Raw genomic sequence first — 15,546 nt, forward strand, 5'->3', positions numbered from 1 at the left:
GTTTTATTGTTTTTATCAAAAAAAGCACTTCACTTGGCGTTTTCTAAAGAAAAGGTTGCCGCGAAATTACCGCGAATTTTGAATATTTTCTATTTTGACACCCGCAAATTTTTATCTCTTTTGCTGCGAATTACCACTGTCTCTACTGATAACCTTCAAAAGGAGGCAGAAGGGTTGTGGTCATGTGTCCTGTGGCTTTGGGAGCTCCAATGGAACATACAATGGTGAATGCTAAATGATAATTGAAAAAAAGTCTTCCGAGGCTCATGTCTCAACGTTTACCCTTTCTAAAAAACCTGGAGACGCTACTATGTGTACAGAGGCTATCTAAAAAGCACGTTTCCACTACTAGTTATTCCAGACATCTCTCTACCCTTCATATAGTTTTTTGATTTGTATGAAACATAGTTTCTGGTCAACCTCCTCTAGTCCCTTAACTCGGGTCATCGTGGTTTACGGCGGTTCTTTACTTAGTGTTACGTCGTTCGGTCCTTTACTTGGTATTTCACATCGAGTTTGTATACAAATACCCAGCCGCAAACTGTGTATCTTCCATTACTCGTCAATGGAGGTATGTATTTTTACGGTTGGGTTTTTGTATACGAGCTCGATGTGAATACCAATAATGTTATTGTTTGTTCGTAGCCTACTGTTTATTTTTCAGTTATTAAAATCAACTTTATGGAGTAAAATCTCACCCCCTAGAAGAGGTATCGCAGCTTCAGTTGGACTTTTCGTTTTCAATTGTTTTTATAGATCATTGCATACCAATGAGTATAAAAGAGAGGTGAGGAGAAAACCTACTAACACTTGCACGCGCCCCTCTGCTTGCCCCCTTCTGCCCAGAGATGATGCCAAATAGTGACGTAGCTATTTGAGTTTACCATTGAGTTCGTCTTGTTGTTTACATTTGAAGCATTTACTAATACTAGGAAAATGCACTCTCCTCCTCACCTCTCTTTTATGCTCATTGATTGCATACAACAAATAACCTCACTTTTTTGACATTTCCCACGGGTTTGTTTACAAGGTGTTTGATTTTTTTCCCATTCACATCACCGACCGGAGTGAAAATGATTGATACGAGTACGAAAAAGGTTTCTGCTTATACGAATTCGTCAAATGTCAAAGATGTGTGATTAAAAGACTTATTCTGGGATTTTGTAGAATGTTCACTATTTTCGCTCTCCCTTGATGAGGTGAATGTGAGTATGGCACTAAAAAGGATTGTCTTTATAACATCTCCAAAATTTGAAAACATTTCGTCCTTGTAATCGAAATCACAATTAATTTATACGGAAGCGTATAGGTTTTTCTATATTAAACCCGCATCAAGGCAGTATTCAGTTTCCACCTCCATATTTTTGGAACAGAAAACATAACCTTAAGTTGCGACAAGTTGACGCGGAAGCTTGTCTCTGATGATGGTACATTGTGGTCGATCTAATAACTTTGAGAAGCCACGAAAATTTTACCGTACTGATTCCTTCTCACGTTATTAACAAAAATTTCATATTCAAAATTTACCTATTACTGCCGCTTATGATAACTGAGCCTGTTTAAGAGTGGTTTTTCCGTAAAGCAACCGAGTTCAGTAGTTTCAAATAGCCAAAATTAAAATATAACTATTAATTATTGAAATACAAAACTCAACTGCCTTGTTACACAACACAAAAACGTGGACGATATGGAAGACGAATTTTGCAAGCGGAATTCTTCTACCCACTGTATAAACGGAATTCTTCTACTCACTGTATGGCTGTTGTACTCTAAGACGAAGTTCAAGTGTTAAATTTTTGTGCTAACATATTTATTATTTTGGATACGTAACGTTGTAAATGCACCGATTTGCTGCTTAATGTAAAACAAACTGTAAAGACGTTGCGTTTACGATTTTTAACATTGCTAAATACTACTAATTGGCGCCATTTCTTCCAGTTGGAATATTATATATGAATACGATTCTATATTACACATGATGTATATGTTATACACTTATTCTTACTGTACATTTAGGCTAAAATGCGTAAGTTAATTTTATCTCATGTGACGTGCTCTAGGTTTTTATTTGATTATCTTATACTTTTGGGCATGTGTAGGATTTTGGTACCAAATATTGATTACATAAAGAGTATCAGGGGCGGACAATAATATCTATTAGTAAATCCATACTAGAATCAGCAGTTGCTTAGCGGCGCCTGTAAATGTAATAGAAATGGAAAGAAGTCCATTATTAAAATGTTATTTTATCAACATTTTCAAGCGATAGCAAATATCCCAGCCATTCTATTGAGGGTGGAACTGAATTAATATGACAAGCAGTACTTAAATAGAATCGAATGTATTTCAAATTTGTAACAAAATTGATATGATAGGCATTATTAGATAGTCAACGCATGTTTGTAGAGTTTTTCATTTTTATAGCATCTTGCACATGCTATTGACACTAATGCAATCATTTGATCTTTAGCTGCAATTCACTGGCTTGCACTTCACTGGCTTCATGATGATGATGATTTTCAATTTGTTCTCAAATGGAAATGAATATTCTTGTATTTTGATTCTTTTTACTTTAATGAAAAAAACGACGCCGTTTAGATTATTTTAGAATTTTATTCGTTTTGATTTTCCATCACCATGTTTTTTAGGATAAAAAAAAATCTCTCGAGCCTAAAATTAGACCATGCACATAAAAAACAACACAAAAAGAAATATCGAGCTGGAACTACTCCTATGGTGTTTCAAAACTCACAAACTTATTTTGCTGAAGAAATATAGGTACTTAGCATATAAATAATCTATAATATAGTAAATAACTGTTCAAGTTACTAACAGTTTTATAGTGTGACTCCAACTAATTCCAGTCGCTATTCGATATAACTTTACCTAACTTTAGAACTGTCAACACAATCTTTTTTTTTTTTTTTTCATTGCTTATTCGGCAGCCGAACAGATAAGTCGAGATTTCTGTTTGCTCTGCAGTTTACCGTATTAAATTCCCGCTTTATTTTAGCGTTCGCGTCGCAGTGCAGTGTTGTGGTGGTGATACGCTGTGGGTGCTAACGAGTGCGCTACGATCAGCGTTTGTGTTAATTTTCCCCCTAGCAGCTGAGGAGTCCTGTAGTGGTGCTGCGCGTGTGCTGGTACGTGTCGTGCCGGTCCGAGTGTGGATATTCCGTCTCGCAGCAGTGAAGGTCAACTCGATTGGTGGTGGATCCCCACAGGGGAAAAAGCAAGCGGTTTCGCTGCTTTGCTGTTGGAGCGACAGCGTACCGGTGCTGGTTCACATCTACATATAAAAGATAAGTGTCAACCATTCTTTTCTCTGTTCCTTTCCTATATATATACATACATATTTCGGTTTTGGATTCGCTTAGTCATTTTTTTTTCTTATATATAGTCGCTTTCTTTACATTTAAGAATATAAGTATTCAACTGCATATATCTAATAGCTCTTAACGACAGATAGTTCACAGCCGCTCCATGGCGGCGGGTGGATTGTTTATCCCTCCGGACCTCTCATCCAGTTCAGGGGGTGAAGAATCCGAAATGGATTTCTCTGACATCCCGAAAAACGATGTAGATGGCTTCTTTGACGTTATAAAAAAACGAAAAAGAGCGCGCAAAACTGTCTCGCCTGTGCCACCCACTAATGATGTAACAGTTCGGGTGAAGAAATATAAGGAAGACCAACCTGGACTTCGTTGGGTAGTTTTCTTCCGGCCCAGAAACAAACCCCTAAAGGTCGTTCAGATTTGTAAACTTCTGCGAAAAAGATATACCAGCTTGGTAGAGGTTTGTAAAGTTAAAGCCGATAAACTGAAGGCCACATTTTCTGATCTTCAACATGCAAATGCAGTTGTTGAAGATCAAAACTTTACGATCGAGTACCGGGTGTATATTCCGGCTCGAGCAACTGAGATCGAGGGCGTCATAACGGAACCCGATCTCACAGAGAAAGAAGTTATGGAAGGAGCGGGTCGTTTCAAAAACCCAAACCTCCCAAAAATTAAAGTCTTAGAGTGCCGGAGAATGTACTCTAAGGACAACATGGGTAGCTACTCTCCGAACGATTCGTTTCGAGTCACCTTCGAAGGGAAAGTGCTCCCAGATTTCTTCGAGCTGTACAAGCTCAGACTACCGGTACGACTTTTTATCCCAAAAGTCATGTCGTGTACAAATTGTCTGCAGCTAGGGCACACGAAAACCTACTGCAGCAATAAAACCAAATGCTGCAAGTGTGGGGAAATCATGGAGAGTAACCATGCTTGTAGTGAACAGGAAGCAAAATGCTCCCTATGTGGTGGTAGCCCACACAAAGTCGAGACGTGCGAAAAATATAAGCTACGGTTTGACGCACTGAAAAAATCGACAAAACAACGTAGTAAGCAGTCTTTCGCACAGATGTTAAAGACTGCCCTACAGCAGGAAGAAAATCGTTACTCCAGTTTGGAGAACGATGATTCGAATGATGACGAGGAGGATTATCAACCACTCCCGTCAACCGGAGCTGTGCGAAAACGGCCAAGTGCATCTTCTCCTAAACTCCCCAGAAAGGAGCAGAAGAAGACGCTAACTGATACTCCACAAGGTTCCGCTCCAAAGCAAATGCTAAAGCGACTCCTCCTGGTTTCAGAGTTAACTACGATCAGGAGTTTCCTAAACTTCCAGGGAAACAATCTGCTACCACCCCTAAACTGTCAACGGAGTCTGAAATACCGTCTACTGATGGGCGTATTTCATTCAAAATGATCGTTGAATGGATATTCACCACTTTTGGTTTATCCGATGCTCTTAAAAGTATGATTTCGGCTTGGCTTCCAACAATTTGCATGTTGGGTAAGCAACTAAGCACCAAATGGCCCCTCCTCGCGTGCGTATCCTTCGATGTCTTCAATCAGACAGCCGAAGTGACGAATCGACAACAAGGATCATACAATGGAACTGTAGAAGCTTGATCCCCAAATTAGATAAATTTAAACTCCTGCTTCACGATAGCAAATGCGATATTTTCGCGCTATCTGAAACATGGTTATCAACTGATACGACACTAGCCGTTCAAGACTTCAATATCATCCGTTTAGACCGAGGAAACTCTTATGGCGGAGTGCTCCTTGGTATAAAAAAATGCTACCCATTCTTCCGAATTCCTCTCCCAGCAATTGATGGCATAGAAATTGTTGCTTGCCATATAACAGTTGCTGGTGAGAGCCTTACGGTCGCATCAGTCTACATTCCACCTAGAGCTATTATAAACCGGTTGCAGCTAACACAAATAACGGAACTGCTGCCGACTCCACGCCTTATCCTGGGAGATTTCAATTCTCACGGTATAGCGTGGGGAGCACCTGGAGATGATAACCGGGCTATTCTTATTGAAAGCTTACTAGACGAGTTCGATATGACCCTATTGAACATACCTGGGTTAGCTACAAGAATAGCAAGGCCTCCAGTACGAGAGAGCACTTTAGATTTATCTATGTGTTCCTCCTCAATAGCTTTGGATTGTAAATGGGAGATTATTCAAGATCCCCATGGTAGTGATCATTTGCCAATAAGTATTTCGATTATGAGCAGGCTCCAGTCTGTTACCACAGTCGAAGTAGAGTATGATCTCACCCGGAATATTGATTGGGAAAAATTCTCGAACATGATATCCCAGGAGCTCGAAACAACCGACGAGCTTTCTCCATCAGACGAATACAACTTCCTTGCGACATTAGTTTTAGATAGCGCGTTGCAATCTCAGACGAGGCCCGCCCCTGAGAACAAGTTGAAAATTCGCCCTAACAAACAATGGTGGGACAAAGAATGCACCGAGATGAAAAAAACTCTGAAAAGAGCATACCTATCATTCAGGAAAGATCATTCCATTCAACTTTTTGATCAGTTTAGAGAGCTGGAACTGGAACAGGCTAAACTGCACAAACTGAAAAAAAGATCATACTGGCAAAATTTCATAAGCACGTTACCCAGAGATGCTTCTATGAGCTATCTCTGGAATACGGCTCGAAAAATGCGCAATAGGTCCGACAGTAATGAGGCTAATGAATACTCTGAACGTTGGATCTATGATTTCGCGAAAAAGGTATGCCCAGACGCTGTCCCATCACAGCAAAAATTCAGCGATACAACGGCTTTTGAAGAACCAGAATTTACCATGTTGGAGTTTTCAATTGCCCTCGCGTCTTGCAAGAACAAGGCTCCAGGACCGGACAGGATCAAATTTAATTTGATGAAAAACCTGCCGGACTCGGCCAAGATACGATTTCTTAAACTGTTTAATAAGCTTATCAGGAACAATATGATCCCGAAAGCTTGGAGACAGGTTAAGATTATCGCAATCAAAAAGCCAGATAAACCTGCCGCAGATCACCGCTCGTATAGGCCGATTGCGATGCTCTCATGCATACGCAAATTGCTTGAAAAAATGATCCTTCGTAGACTTGACAACTGGGCAGAATCAACTAACCAACTATCAGAGACCCAGTTCGGCTTTCGTAGGGGCAAGGGCCCTAACGATTGCCTGGCATTGCTAGCCACAGAAGCGGAAATGGCTCTTGGTAGCAAACAACAAATGACCTCGGTTTTCCTGGATATCACAGGCGCATTTGATTCAGTTTCAATCGAAATTCTCTCCGAGAAACTGCATCAAAGAGGATTCTCCCCTATATTGACAAATTTTTTGATCAACCTGCTGTCTGAAAAGCATTTACTTTTCAACCACGGTTCTTCAACAATAACACGAACAAGCTACATGGGTCTCCCCCAAGGCTTTCCACCGAACTTAGATATAAGTTTTGATTTCAAAGAGATAAGGAACCATCACCCTCAACGAATAGTAGTAAGGATTAGTATTTAGTTATAAAGAGAAAAACTTTGATGTTAATGTTAGTCGTAGGCTTAAATGACATGTATTTTTAAATTGTATTTTTGAAAGAGAAAAGATGAGAGGGTTTTTATGCCTGTTTGAGGAGGAGCAGTCGGGATACAGGCTCTACTCAAGCTGGCTTTTCCCTACTCCAAAAGATATTCGGCCCCGTTATGCTTCGCGGTTGGGCCTAAATAAATATTAGAGTTTATAAAAAAAAACACAATCTTTTAATAAATTGAAGATAAAAGTCTACGACTCCAAATTCATTTTTACTAATTTTCATAGTAGGGTAGAGCGGGGCTAGTTGGTTACGGGGTAAGTTGGTCAATGAGAATATCTTCGAATCTACGTATCAAAAAAGATCGTGTTATATGGGTGATATGTAGCGGATAACCAGAGAAACTAAATGACAAAATGAAGTACCGTTTTAATTAAGACGTATAAAAAATACAGGTTGGTGTCAACTTGGCCATCAATTCTACTCGGTTTTCAAGTTGAAACTTTTTCTCTAAACAAAGCTAGCCAAATTGAAATAAACGTAGCTCAACGTATTATGAAAGTCATTTTGGTTAGTTTTAAGTTGTGTAAAGCAAAATTCCGCCAAAATTTTATTTTCATATATTTCAAGTAATTTTCACATTTAATACATGAGGGGCTAGTTGGTCACATACTAGCGGGGCTGGTTGGTCATATGTACATCATAAATGAATTCGAGTAACCAAGTAAATGCAATGTCAGGAACAGCGCATTTCGTGATGCAAACTTAATCCAAGCAAAAACAGCATGTGCTCTTGTTAGTAAAACCATTTATTTAAGCATGAGCATGAGCATGATTGACCGCCCGCGGTTGCTACTCCGTTATTGCCAGATCAGCTGTAATTACACAGAGAACCAATGGATGATGCATGGGACTAACATACATCCTCAATGTGTAAAAACTGGTGACCCTAATCTTTATATGTATTAGGCAATACCGGCGCCGGCCGCATCCGAATGCAGGTCAATGAAGGAGTGTATATAGGGGATATGTTGACGTGATACTCGCTCTATCGGAAGCCGAGAACACCTCTGCACTTCCACGAGAAATCACTGGGATGTTGGAGAAGGGGAAGGGTTTGCAGCAGGTTTCGTTTTGGTAAACGATACGCTTAGCTCGATATGCGGGTTCATCATAACAAATATCGCGCCTACCAGTTTTGTATATCCACCGTGAAAATCAGAACGTGATCCGAAGTCATTCTGTAACACCGCAAAAAATCACACGCTAGGTTACTGGACCTATGACTAAATTTGAGCTGATTTGAATACCCGGACATCCCTTATAGAGCCATTATGCAACTACCGGAACGTATCTCCCTTGATTTATCTTAGACAACTACACAATGTTACGAAAGCTACAACGGTTGTGCCGATATTAACGCCTCGCAACTCCTATTGCTTTCTCGTGGATTGACCTGATACCGACGCCTAAACTATATAATCTATATGTAGAAAATGCGATGGTATCGACGCGGAGTCTTCGGATATTCAGTCGTCAGGGCATCTGATTTTATGCCTAGCAGATCGACTAACGACGTTTTCCGTATACTGGTCGTATGCCTTTATAAAGCTATCCTAATTTGATACCGATTTAAGTCAGAGTGACAAAAAATGCTATGGGGGCCACGCACAGGTGTGTGGTATATTCCATTGAAATGCAGAATATTATACTACACGAGCCACATACACGATTTAAACCAACACACCAAAACAACCAACCAACATAGAGGTAAATACAAAAGTTATTATATTTTGATTAATGGAACCGAGTTAACTAACAAGTAATGTGAGGGCACGCACGAATACGTATGGTTTGTCGCGTAAATTTCAAAAGTGAATTAAATTCGACGATTTGAAACCGGTTTAAACCAACAGTAAAGATACTGATGGGTCCACAAACACGTGGTTTGAATCCTAAATTATACAATTCCTAGATATCGCTTGATCGAGTCCGTTAATAGATGAAAAACTCAAGACACCTATTGAGTATAAAAAGCTGGCAGAGTTCCATGCGTTCAAAGCTTAAAAGTAAAAAAAATGCAAACATGCATATTAAACAAAGTACAAACTGAGTTTACTTACAAAAGGCCAAACCAATGACAATCTGATTATCTACTTATAGGATTTAATTATGATCAATTGAAAATGTTAATATATTACAATATTAATCCAATTCCATTATTTTTCAAAAGCTTGGAAAATCATGAAATAAAGCTATACAAAATGCCCAAAATATTATTTATAAATTATAGCTATTTGAATGTTGAGTATACCAACAAAGATAGAAAAAACCCAGTTTATTTCGAAACATATTTACATTTGAAAAATTTCTATTTCTTGTCACATTACTGCCAAAACTGTCAGTTGTGCCTCAAATGAATCTACAACAGCTCAAAAATAAATCAAAAAATAGTTTGAGACCCGCTAAAACTAATTATAATTGGAAAAAAATGAACTTGCTCTGTCTGTATATGAAGCAGACCGCTTTACTGCATGTCAACAGAAATCTTTAAGTGCACTTGTGTAGTCCGTAGTAAGCGCCTGCTGTTTGCAACTACATAGGTATGTGAAAAGCTCTCAATCTCGCACGCATTTTGCATTTGGATACAGTGAAACACATAAGAATGTCAATAGCAAATGCTTGATTCCTAGAATATTGCCAGCTGTGATTTTTTATAAAACAAACATATAAGTCTATTCATCACCTCACACACAAATCCCAGCACAGTATTACTGGTGTTGTCAACGTGAATATGGCAACAAGTTTCAAAATTCCTATTAGAAATCATGAAAGCTGTAATTCAAACGGTGCTTTCATCGGCGTAAAGCTCAGATTCTAAATTTACGTCAATGAAAGCCACAAAGCCCTTTAATTGTGCCTGTATTGGTACACTACAGGGGTTTGAATTTATCTCCCGAAAAAGCAGAGGCAATTCATGTATGAAGCAAAAACTACATTGAGTGTGCGTGACTGATTTATCAGAATGCTCCATAACTGCTGGCATGGTCGCTCTCGCAAATATATCGCACAATAACATGTACCTAATCCATATAATGCAAAAAAAAAAGAGCACGGATACTTAGCTGGTGGTGTTGTCTCTTTTGCCTTTCTTCCTTCCTTTCGCTTGACAACGTTGTTTGTGTCGAACCAAAAGAAAGTACTCTTTGCATGCTTTTTCTACAAACAAACATTGTTATCCTGCTCACACTCACGTTTTATACACATTTTGTATGAACGGACATTTTCAATATCCGTTTTTTTGATATTTCACTAAAGGGTGCACTTCAAGTTAACTACTTTTATCACTTTCGTATACAACACGCACAAGTTTACCATTTTTAACAACTTGCATTATTTATACTTTGAAAATAACACTAGAAATTTGAAAATAAACGTAGAGCAAGAAAGAACTGCGTGCTTATTGTTGGCCGTGCAGCCAGTTCTCCTCTTGTTAGTAAAACCATTTATTTAAAACTATAAACTATTTAGTAAAAATTATCTCCATTTCATAGTTATTTTGATGAATATTTGATTGCAAACTATAAATGCTGAGTCATTGATCTAAAATAACTATAACGTACACTAATGCATCGACAAATGCCTACTACCTGATGAAAATTTCGGCGAAAGTAAGCTTTCATAAAAAAAAAACTAATGTAGCTATAGTTTTGTGCTTGTGATTGCAGATGCGAATCTAGAATTCGGCTCCGGTTCTCAATTTAACCCGTATTGTCTTTGATTTAGTTCCCAACCAAACTTTTAGAGAGATTTCAACATATATTTCTCGTCTGGTATGAAAGAGAAACACGTTTTTTTTTTCATGCAATTATGAGTTACTTTTCTCATGGTTTGGGATTTCGGAAAGCAAACGTATAAACAAAAAACTGGATGCGGTTTGACCTCCGCTGAGACGCTACAGGCTGCCTCAAATGCAGTGAGGAAGGAAAACTGAATTGTCCTTCCGAAATATAAATGGTCAATTTACCCCACACACTGACCAACTTACCCCGGCTGAGGGGCTAGTTGGCCAATTAGACATCCACTCAAAAAACATAGAATATCCGCAAAATCATTAACTATTCTGAACAGTTTATATTTTTCCTAGGTGCTATACTGCCTGTGATCGCATAGTTGTAACATTCGACATTTTATGGATTTTGTGCTTTTCATTGAAAAATGCTCAGAATAGTATGTACTTTTCACATCAAGAAAAATATGCTTATGTTTGCTTGAAAAAAGTCGTAAAAAATACCAAATTGTTTTGTCACATAGCGTAAATAACCGCATAATTGTCACACTACCTAACTTTTCCAACTTTTTTGTCAAAAAAGTTTCCATCCAAATCCACATCTGCATCCTTTGGAACTCGGAAGTTATTCTGGTCCGGTAACCAACCACCGGTAATCCGTTTCTGATGTTTAGCTCATGCTTGTTGAATACATGGAAAACTTCATTTTCCCTGTGATAATTCCAAAAGTAGCTTGAAAGTGACGGCATAAATGTATCATTGCAAAAATTTCAACCAATTTGACTTCAAACGTAATATTCAATGTATACATAGTGTAAAGTAGTGCTTTCTTCATGATACTAAGTTTATTTAAAGTGTCTATTTGCAAGAATATATTAGGAACAATGCATTTAAGGTCAAATTATAAAAGTGCGATTTGCTCGAACAACCAATTTTGCAAATGTTACAAATATGCGATTATGGGCAGTATAGACTTAACACAATATTTCCATGGGATTAGTTTTTGCCATAATGTTTCCTACAAAAAGTTACAGAACATTTTGACCAAATATGACCAACTAGCCCCGCTCTACCCTATGACTTATTTTTTTATTGCGCATTTTTGACGTGGGACTACGTCTTTGTTTACTATACTGGGATGCATTCTGGAGAATTGGAAATGAAACTGGCAAATGTTACGTCAGATTTCAAACGTAAATAACAGCATAACCACATGATGGCTAACAATAACCAATATGTTGTTAGATAGATAAAATGTAGAACAATTTTGTAATATGCTAGTTATCACGCTAATTTCATTGCTAAGCGGTAAAATTAATAAAAAGTTTCAATGACAAATTTACGCGAATAATGAACCAATCACATGCGAGCATTCCTAGCACAGACGACGTGAATGGACACCATCCATTTCCTGTGATATTCTCTGTATCAATATCGAAACAAAAATTGACGGAGTCTCCCCGTCCCAATAGGTCAATTCATGTTTGCTTCCATGAGCTTAGAGTGTGAGTCGAATTGATGGTGAGTAACTTTTTTTCGGGTGGTCGAATGTGGTAACTCAGTGAGATACAATAGCAGAAAAGAAGTAAAGGATAGAATACACCCAGACAGTTCATTAAGCACTGTTGTTCGCACTTGATGATGCGATAGGCTGCAGCTCTAGTAGCAAGTCACTAGTGAGCAGCGACGATGATGAATCATGAATGATTGTGATAATCAGCAACTTTGGGTGTAAGTTTACTTTTCTGACAAGTAGGTTTAAATCCCTACCAATGATAAGTCCCAATTGCGAAAGCAAACGAATCCTAACAATTAAAATAACAAATTTTTAACAGTGTTGAGAAGTCACCATTTGTGATTGGACACACATACTCATTACTTAATAATATTTATCATAAATACTTAAGCTACTAACAAATGGGGGGGAGAGAGAATATCTGAACCGAGTATTTTCTTGCTTCAAATGCTAGTTATTGGTTTGTTTTTACAATATCTACATCTGTTATATACATAGTGTTGAACGAACATTTTTTGGTATTATTTTTTGTTTTTTTTTTTTACCAACTATGTAAACCATGTTAAGATAAATTTATTCATATCTGTTTAGGATATTTTCTCCTGTTCGGGAAGGGAGAATGAAAATTAACTGACACAAAATAAAATAGAGTAAATAGGTGTCGTCAAAACCTGTTTATACGAATATTAGTTAGTAGCCAGTAAGCTCACGTGGTACATAAGTGCATGAGATCTTTGAAAACAAGTTCTAGAACTGGGGTTTACTCTTTCGTTATATACTTGTTACTAATCGAGTAATACAATAGAAAAAGTTTGACTATCATTGTTGACACACTAATCACGGATAAAGTACACAAATGAGCAAGTCAATCTTCGTCAATCTTCTGCAAAGTTGTAAATAGTATTTTTGTCGCTCCAGAATAAAATATACACAGTAAGAAACACTTGTTCTTCTTCTTTTTTAAAAAACTTTTTTAAAAAAGTTAAGAAACAATCATAGTCTGAACATAAAAAAAGAATAGTTTTCAAAATGTGATTTTTTGAATAAAACTAACAATCTGAACATTGATGCTTGTTCGAGCTTGGTGAAACAAAAACAAAAAAAAAGTATGAGTATGAATTTTATTTTTTTCTTTTAACTTTTTTTTTTCTTGAAAAAATTAAATTTTTTTATTTGAAAAAAAAAGTCACACAGATTAAACAAACCGTTATGGCTCTGAAAATATTTGCAATCGACAATATTTCGACATTTTCAAGAATGTGCCGTGATTTAAAAACAAAAACTACCTAATAGTATAAAATCCAAAATAATCCACCTAGTGGTCAGACCCAACCTTTCTCATTCGAACTTATTAATTGTTAAAATAGATTTACACGAACACTTCAATTTTCAGACAAAAATACACCTTGATAATATTTACTGGATTTATTTTTCACTCTAAATTGAAAAGTTTCGGTAGTCAACAGTGCCGAACATTCGAAACATAACATTCAAACACATATGAACATACATTTACACATGCAAATAACATGCGGTAAATATGTTTCAAATATATGACGTGAAATTTGTTTTTTTTTATCGTGATATAATCGAAACGTCATTGTACTCATATTTAGGGTAGACTCGATCATATATCATTCGATTAAAAATCTACAGCGACTTAGAACTTCTGAAGTGACCTAGTGTCTTGTTGAGTGTAACATTCGCTCATACTAGAAATTTTCCAGGGGACGGGTACGCAAGTGTTGATCTCCAGGCTAACGTGCGATATTGTTGTTTTGTGAGAAAGATACTACAAACACACTAAAACTTTGAAAGTATATTCAATAACGAATCAAAAACCAGGTAGCGAAATTCAAGTTAAGTTGAAAAATTACGTGAAAAAGTCTAAAAGTTTAGATTTAAACTCAAATAATTCAAAATGTTTTAGTGATATTGGTACAAATCTGTATTTATTTAAAAAATTCTGTTTATCCCCTTTCTAAAACTGCTAAAATATCGAAAATCGATCAAGAAATGACTGAGTTAAAAAATTGTATGCGCTGAAGTCCAAAAACCGAATTTTGACCATAACTTCAAATTTTAGAGGTGTTTGGAAAATTTTCTAGTATGAGCGAATGTTACACTCAACAAGACCTACAACCTACACTAGGTCACTTAAGAAGTTCTTGCATTTTTTCTCCATTTGTAGCACCGTGAAATAGTTGTGCGATGAAAAACAAAAATTCTGGTTTTCAAAAAAAATAAAGCTCAGCTAAATATTTACCGATTTTCACAAAACCACTTTTGTTTGATTCGTCATTGAATATACTTTCAAAATTTTAGTGTATTTGTATCTTTCTCACAAAAACAGGTGGCAAATTTCAAGTTTAGTTGAAAAATTGCGTGAAAAAGTCTAAAAAAAATTAGATTTGAACTCAAATAACTTGACATGTTCCAGTGATATTAGTACAAACCTGTATATATTTCAAAAGCTCTGTTTATCTTCTTTTAAAAACTGCTAAAATATTGAAAATCGGTCCAGAAATGTCTAAGTTAAGAAAAGTTGTATACACTGAGGTCCAAAAACCGTATTTTGACCATAACTTCAGATTTTGGGAGTGTTTGGAAAATTTCTAGTATGAGCGAATGCATTTTTTTTTTTCATTTGTAGCACAGTGTTATTTATAGTAGGATTTTTATCTATTTCAAATATGACTTTCTTTTCACAACTCTCGAACCAAGTGTTCAATCATAATAATTCATCAGTTAACCCTTAACTAGTCCGCTCATCTTATATCAATATTGTTCAAATCGGTTGTGTAGTTTCTGAGATAATGAAGTTTCGTGATTTACACATTTTGATACATTACAGACGAAGTTACAGACCGATTACAGTAAAATTCAAAAAAGTTTTATGAGGCAGCTAGACCTTGCATTTGACACTGATTTTGTGGAAATCGGTTCAGCCATCTCTGAGAAAAGTGAGGGAGTTTAAGTTGTCTTCGGAATATGTTTCTTTTCAAAGCTGGATCTTACATTTTTAAACATTACAGGCAAAGTAAAAGTCCGATTGCAAAACAAATTAATAGGGTTTTATGGGGCAACTAGACCTTCCATATGACACCGATTTTATGAAAATCGGTCCAGCCATCTCTGAGAAACTTGAGTGAGATAAAATAGTCTCCAGAACATTCCAAAACCTTTGAACCACATGTCCAATCTTCATGAAAATCGAAAGTTAAGGGTTTTTTAGGTAGCCCGTTAATTTGATCGGTTGTGTAGTTTCTGAGATAATGAACCTTCGTGATTTTGACATTTTTTTTTTAAAAAACATACAAATCAAAAATCCGATTACAATAAAATTTAATAGGGTTTCATGGGCCAAC

At 36.8% G+C, this 15,546-nt stretch overlaps 1 protein-coding gene across 4 annotated transcripts in view; it reads right to left on the reverse strand.

Moving 5' to 3' along the window:
* Window positions 1–15,546, reverse strand: part of LOC129732896 (dynamin) — a 114,837-nt gene that overhangs the window by 21,555 nt on the left and 77,736 nt on the right. The window contains exon 15 of one of the 4 annotated variants that reach the window (XM_055694290.1): window positions 1,789–2,198. The exons of the other annotated variants lie outside the window; for them this stretch is intronic. Coding sequence (XP_055550265.1) covers window positions 2,189–2,198 — 10 coding nt within the window. The 3' untranslated portion in view covers window positions 1,789–2,188. Of the gene's footprint in view, window positions 1–1,788; window positions 2,199–15,546 lie in introns of those variants that run through there. 4 annotated transcript variants of the gene reach the window in all.

This window comes from Wyeomyia smithii, chromosome 3 (genome assembly GCF_029784165.1).
Source record: "Wyeomyia smithii strain HCP4-BCI-WySm-NY-G18 chromosome 3, ASM2978416v1, whole genome shotgun sequence".
NCBI classification, from domain to species: domain Eukaryota; kingdom Metazoa; phylum Arthropoda; class Insecta; order Diptera; family Culicidae; genus Wyeomyia; species Wyeomyia smithii.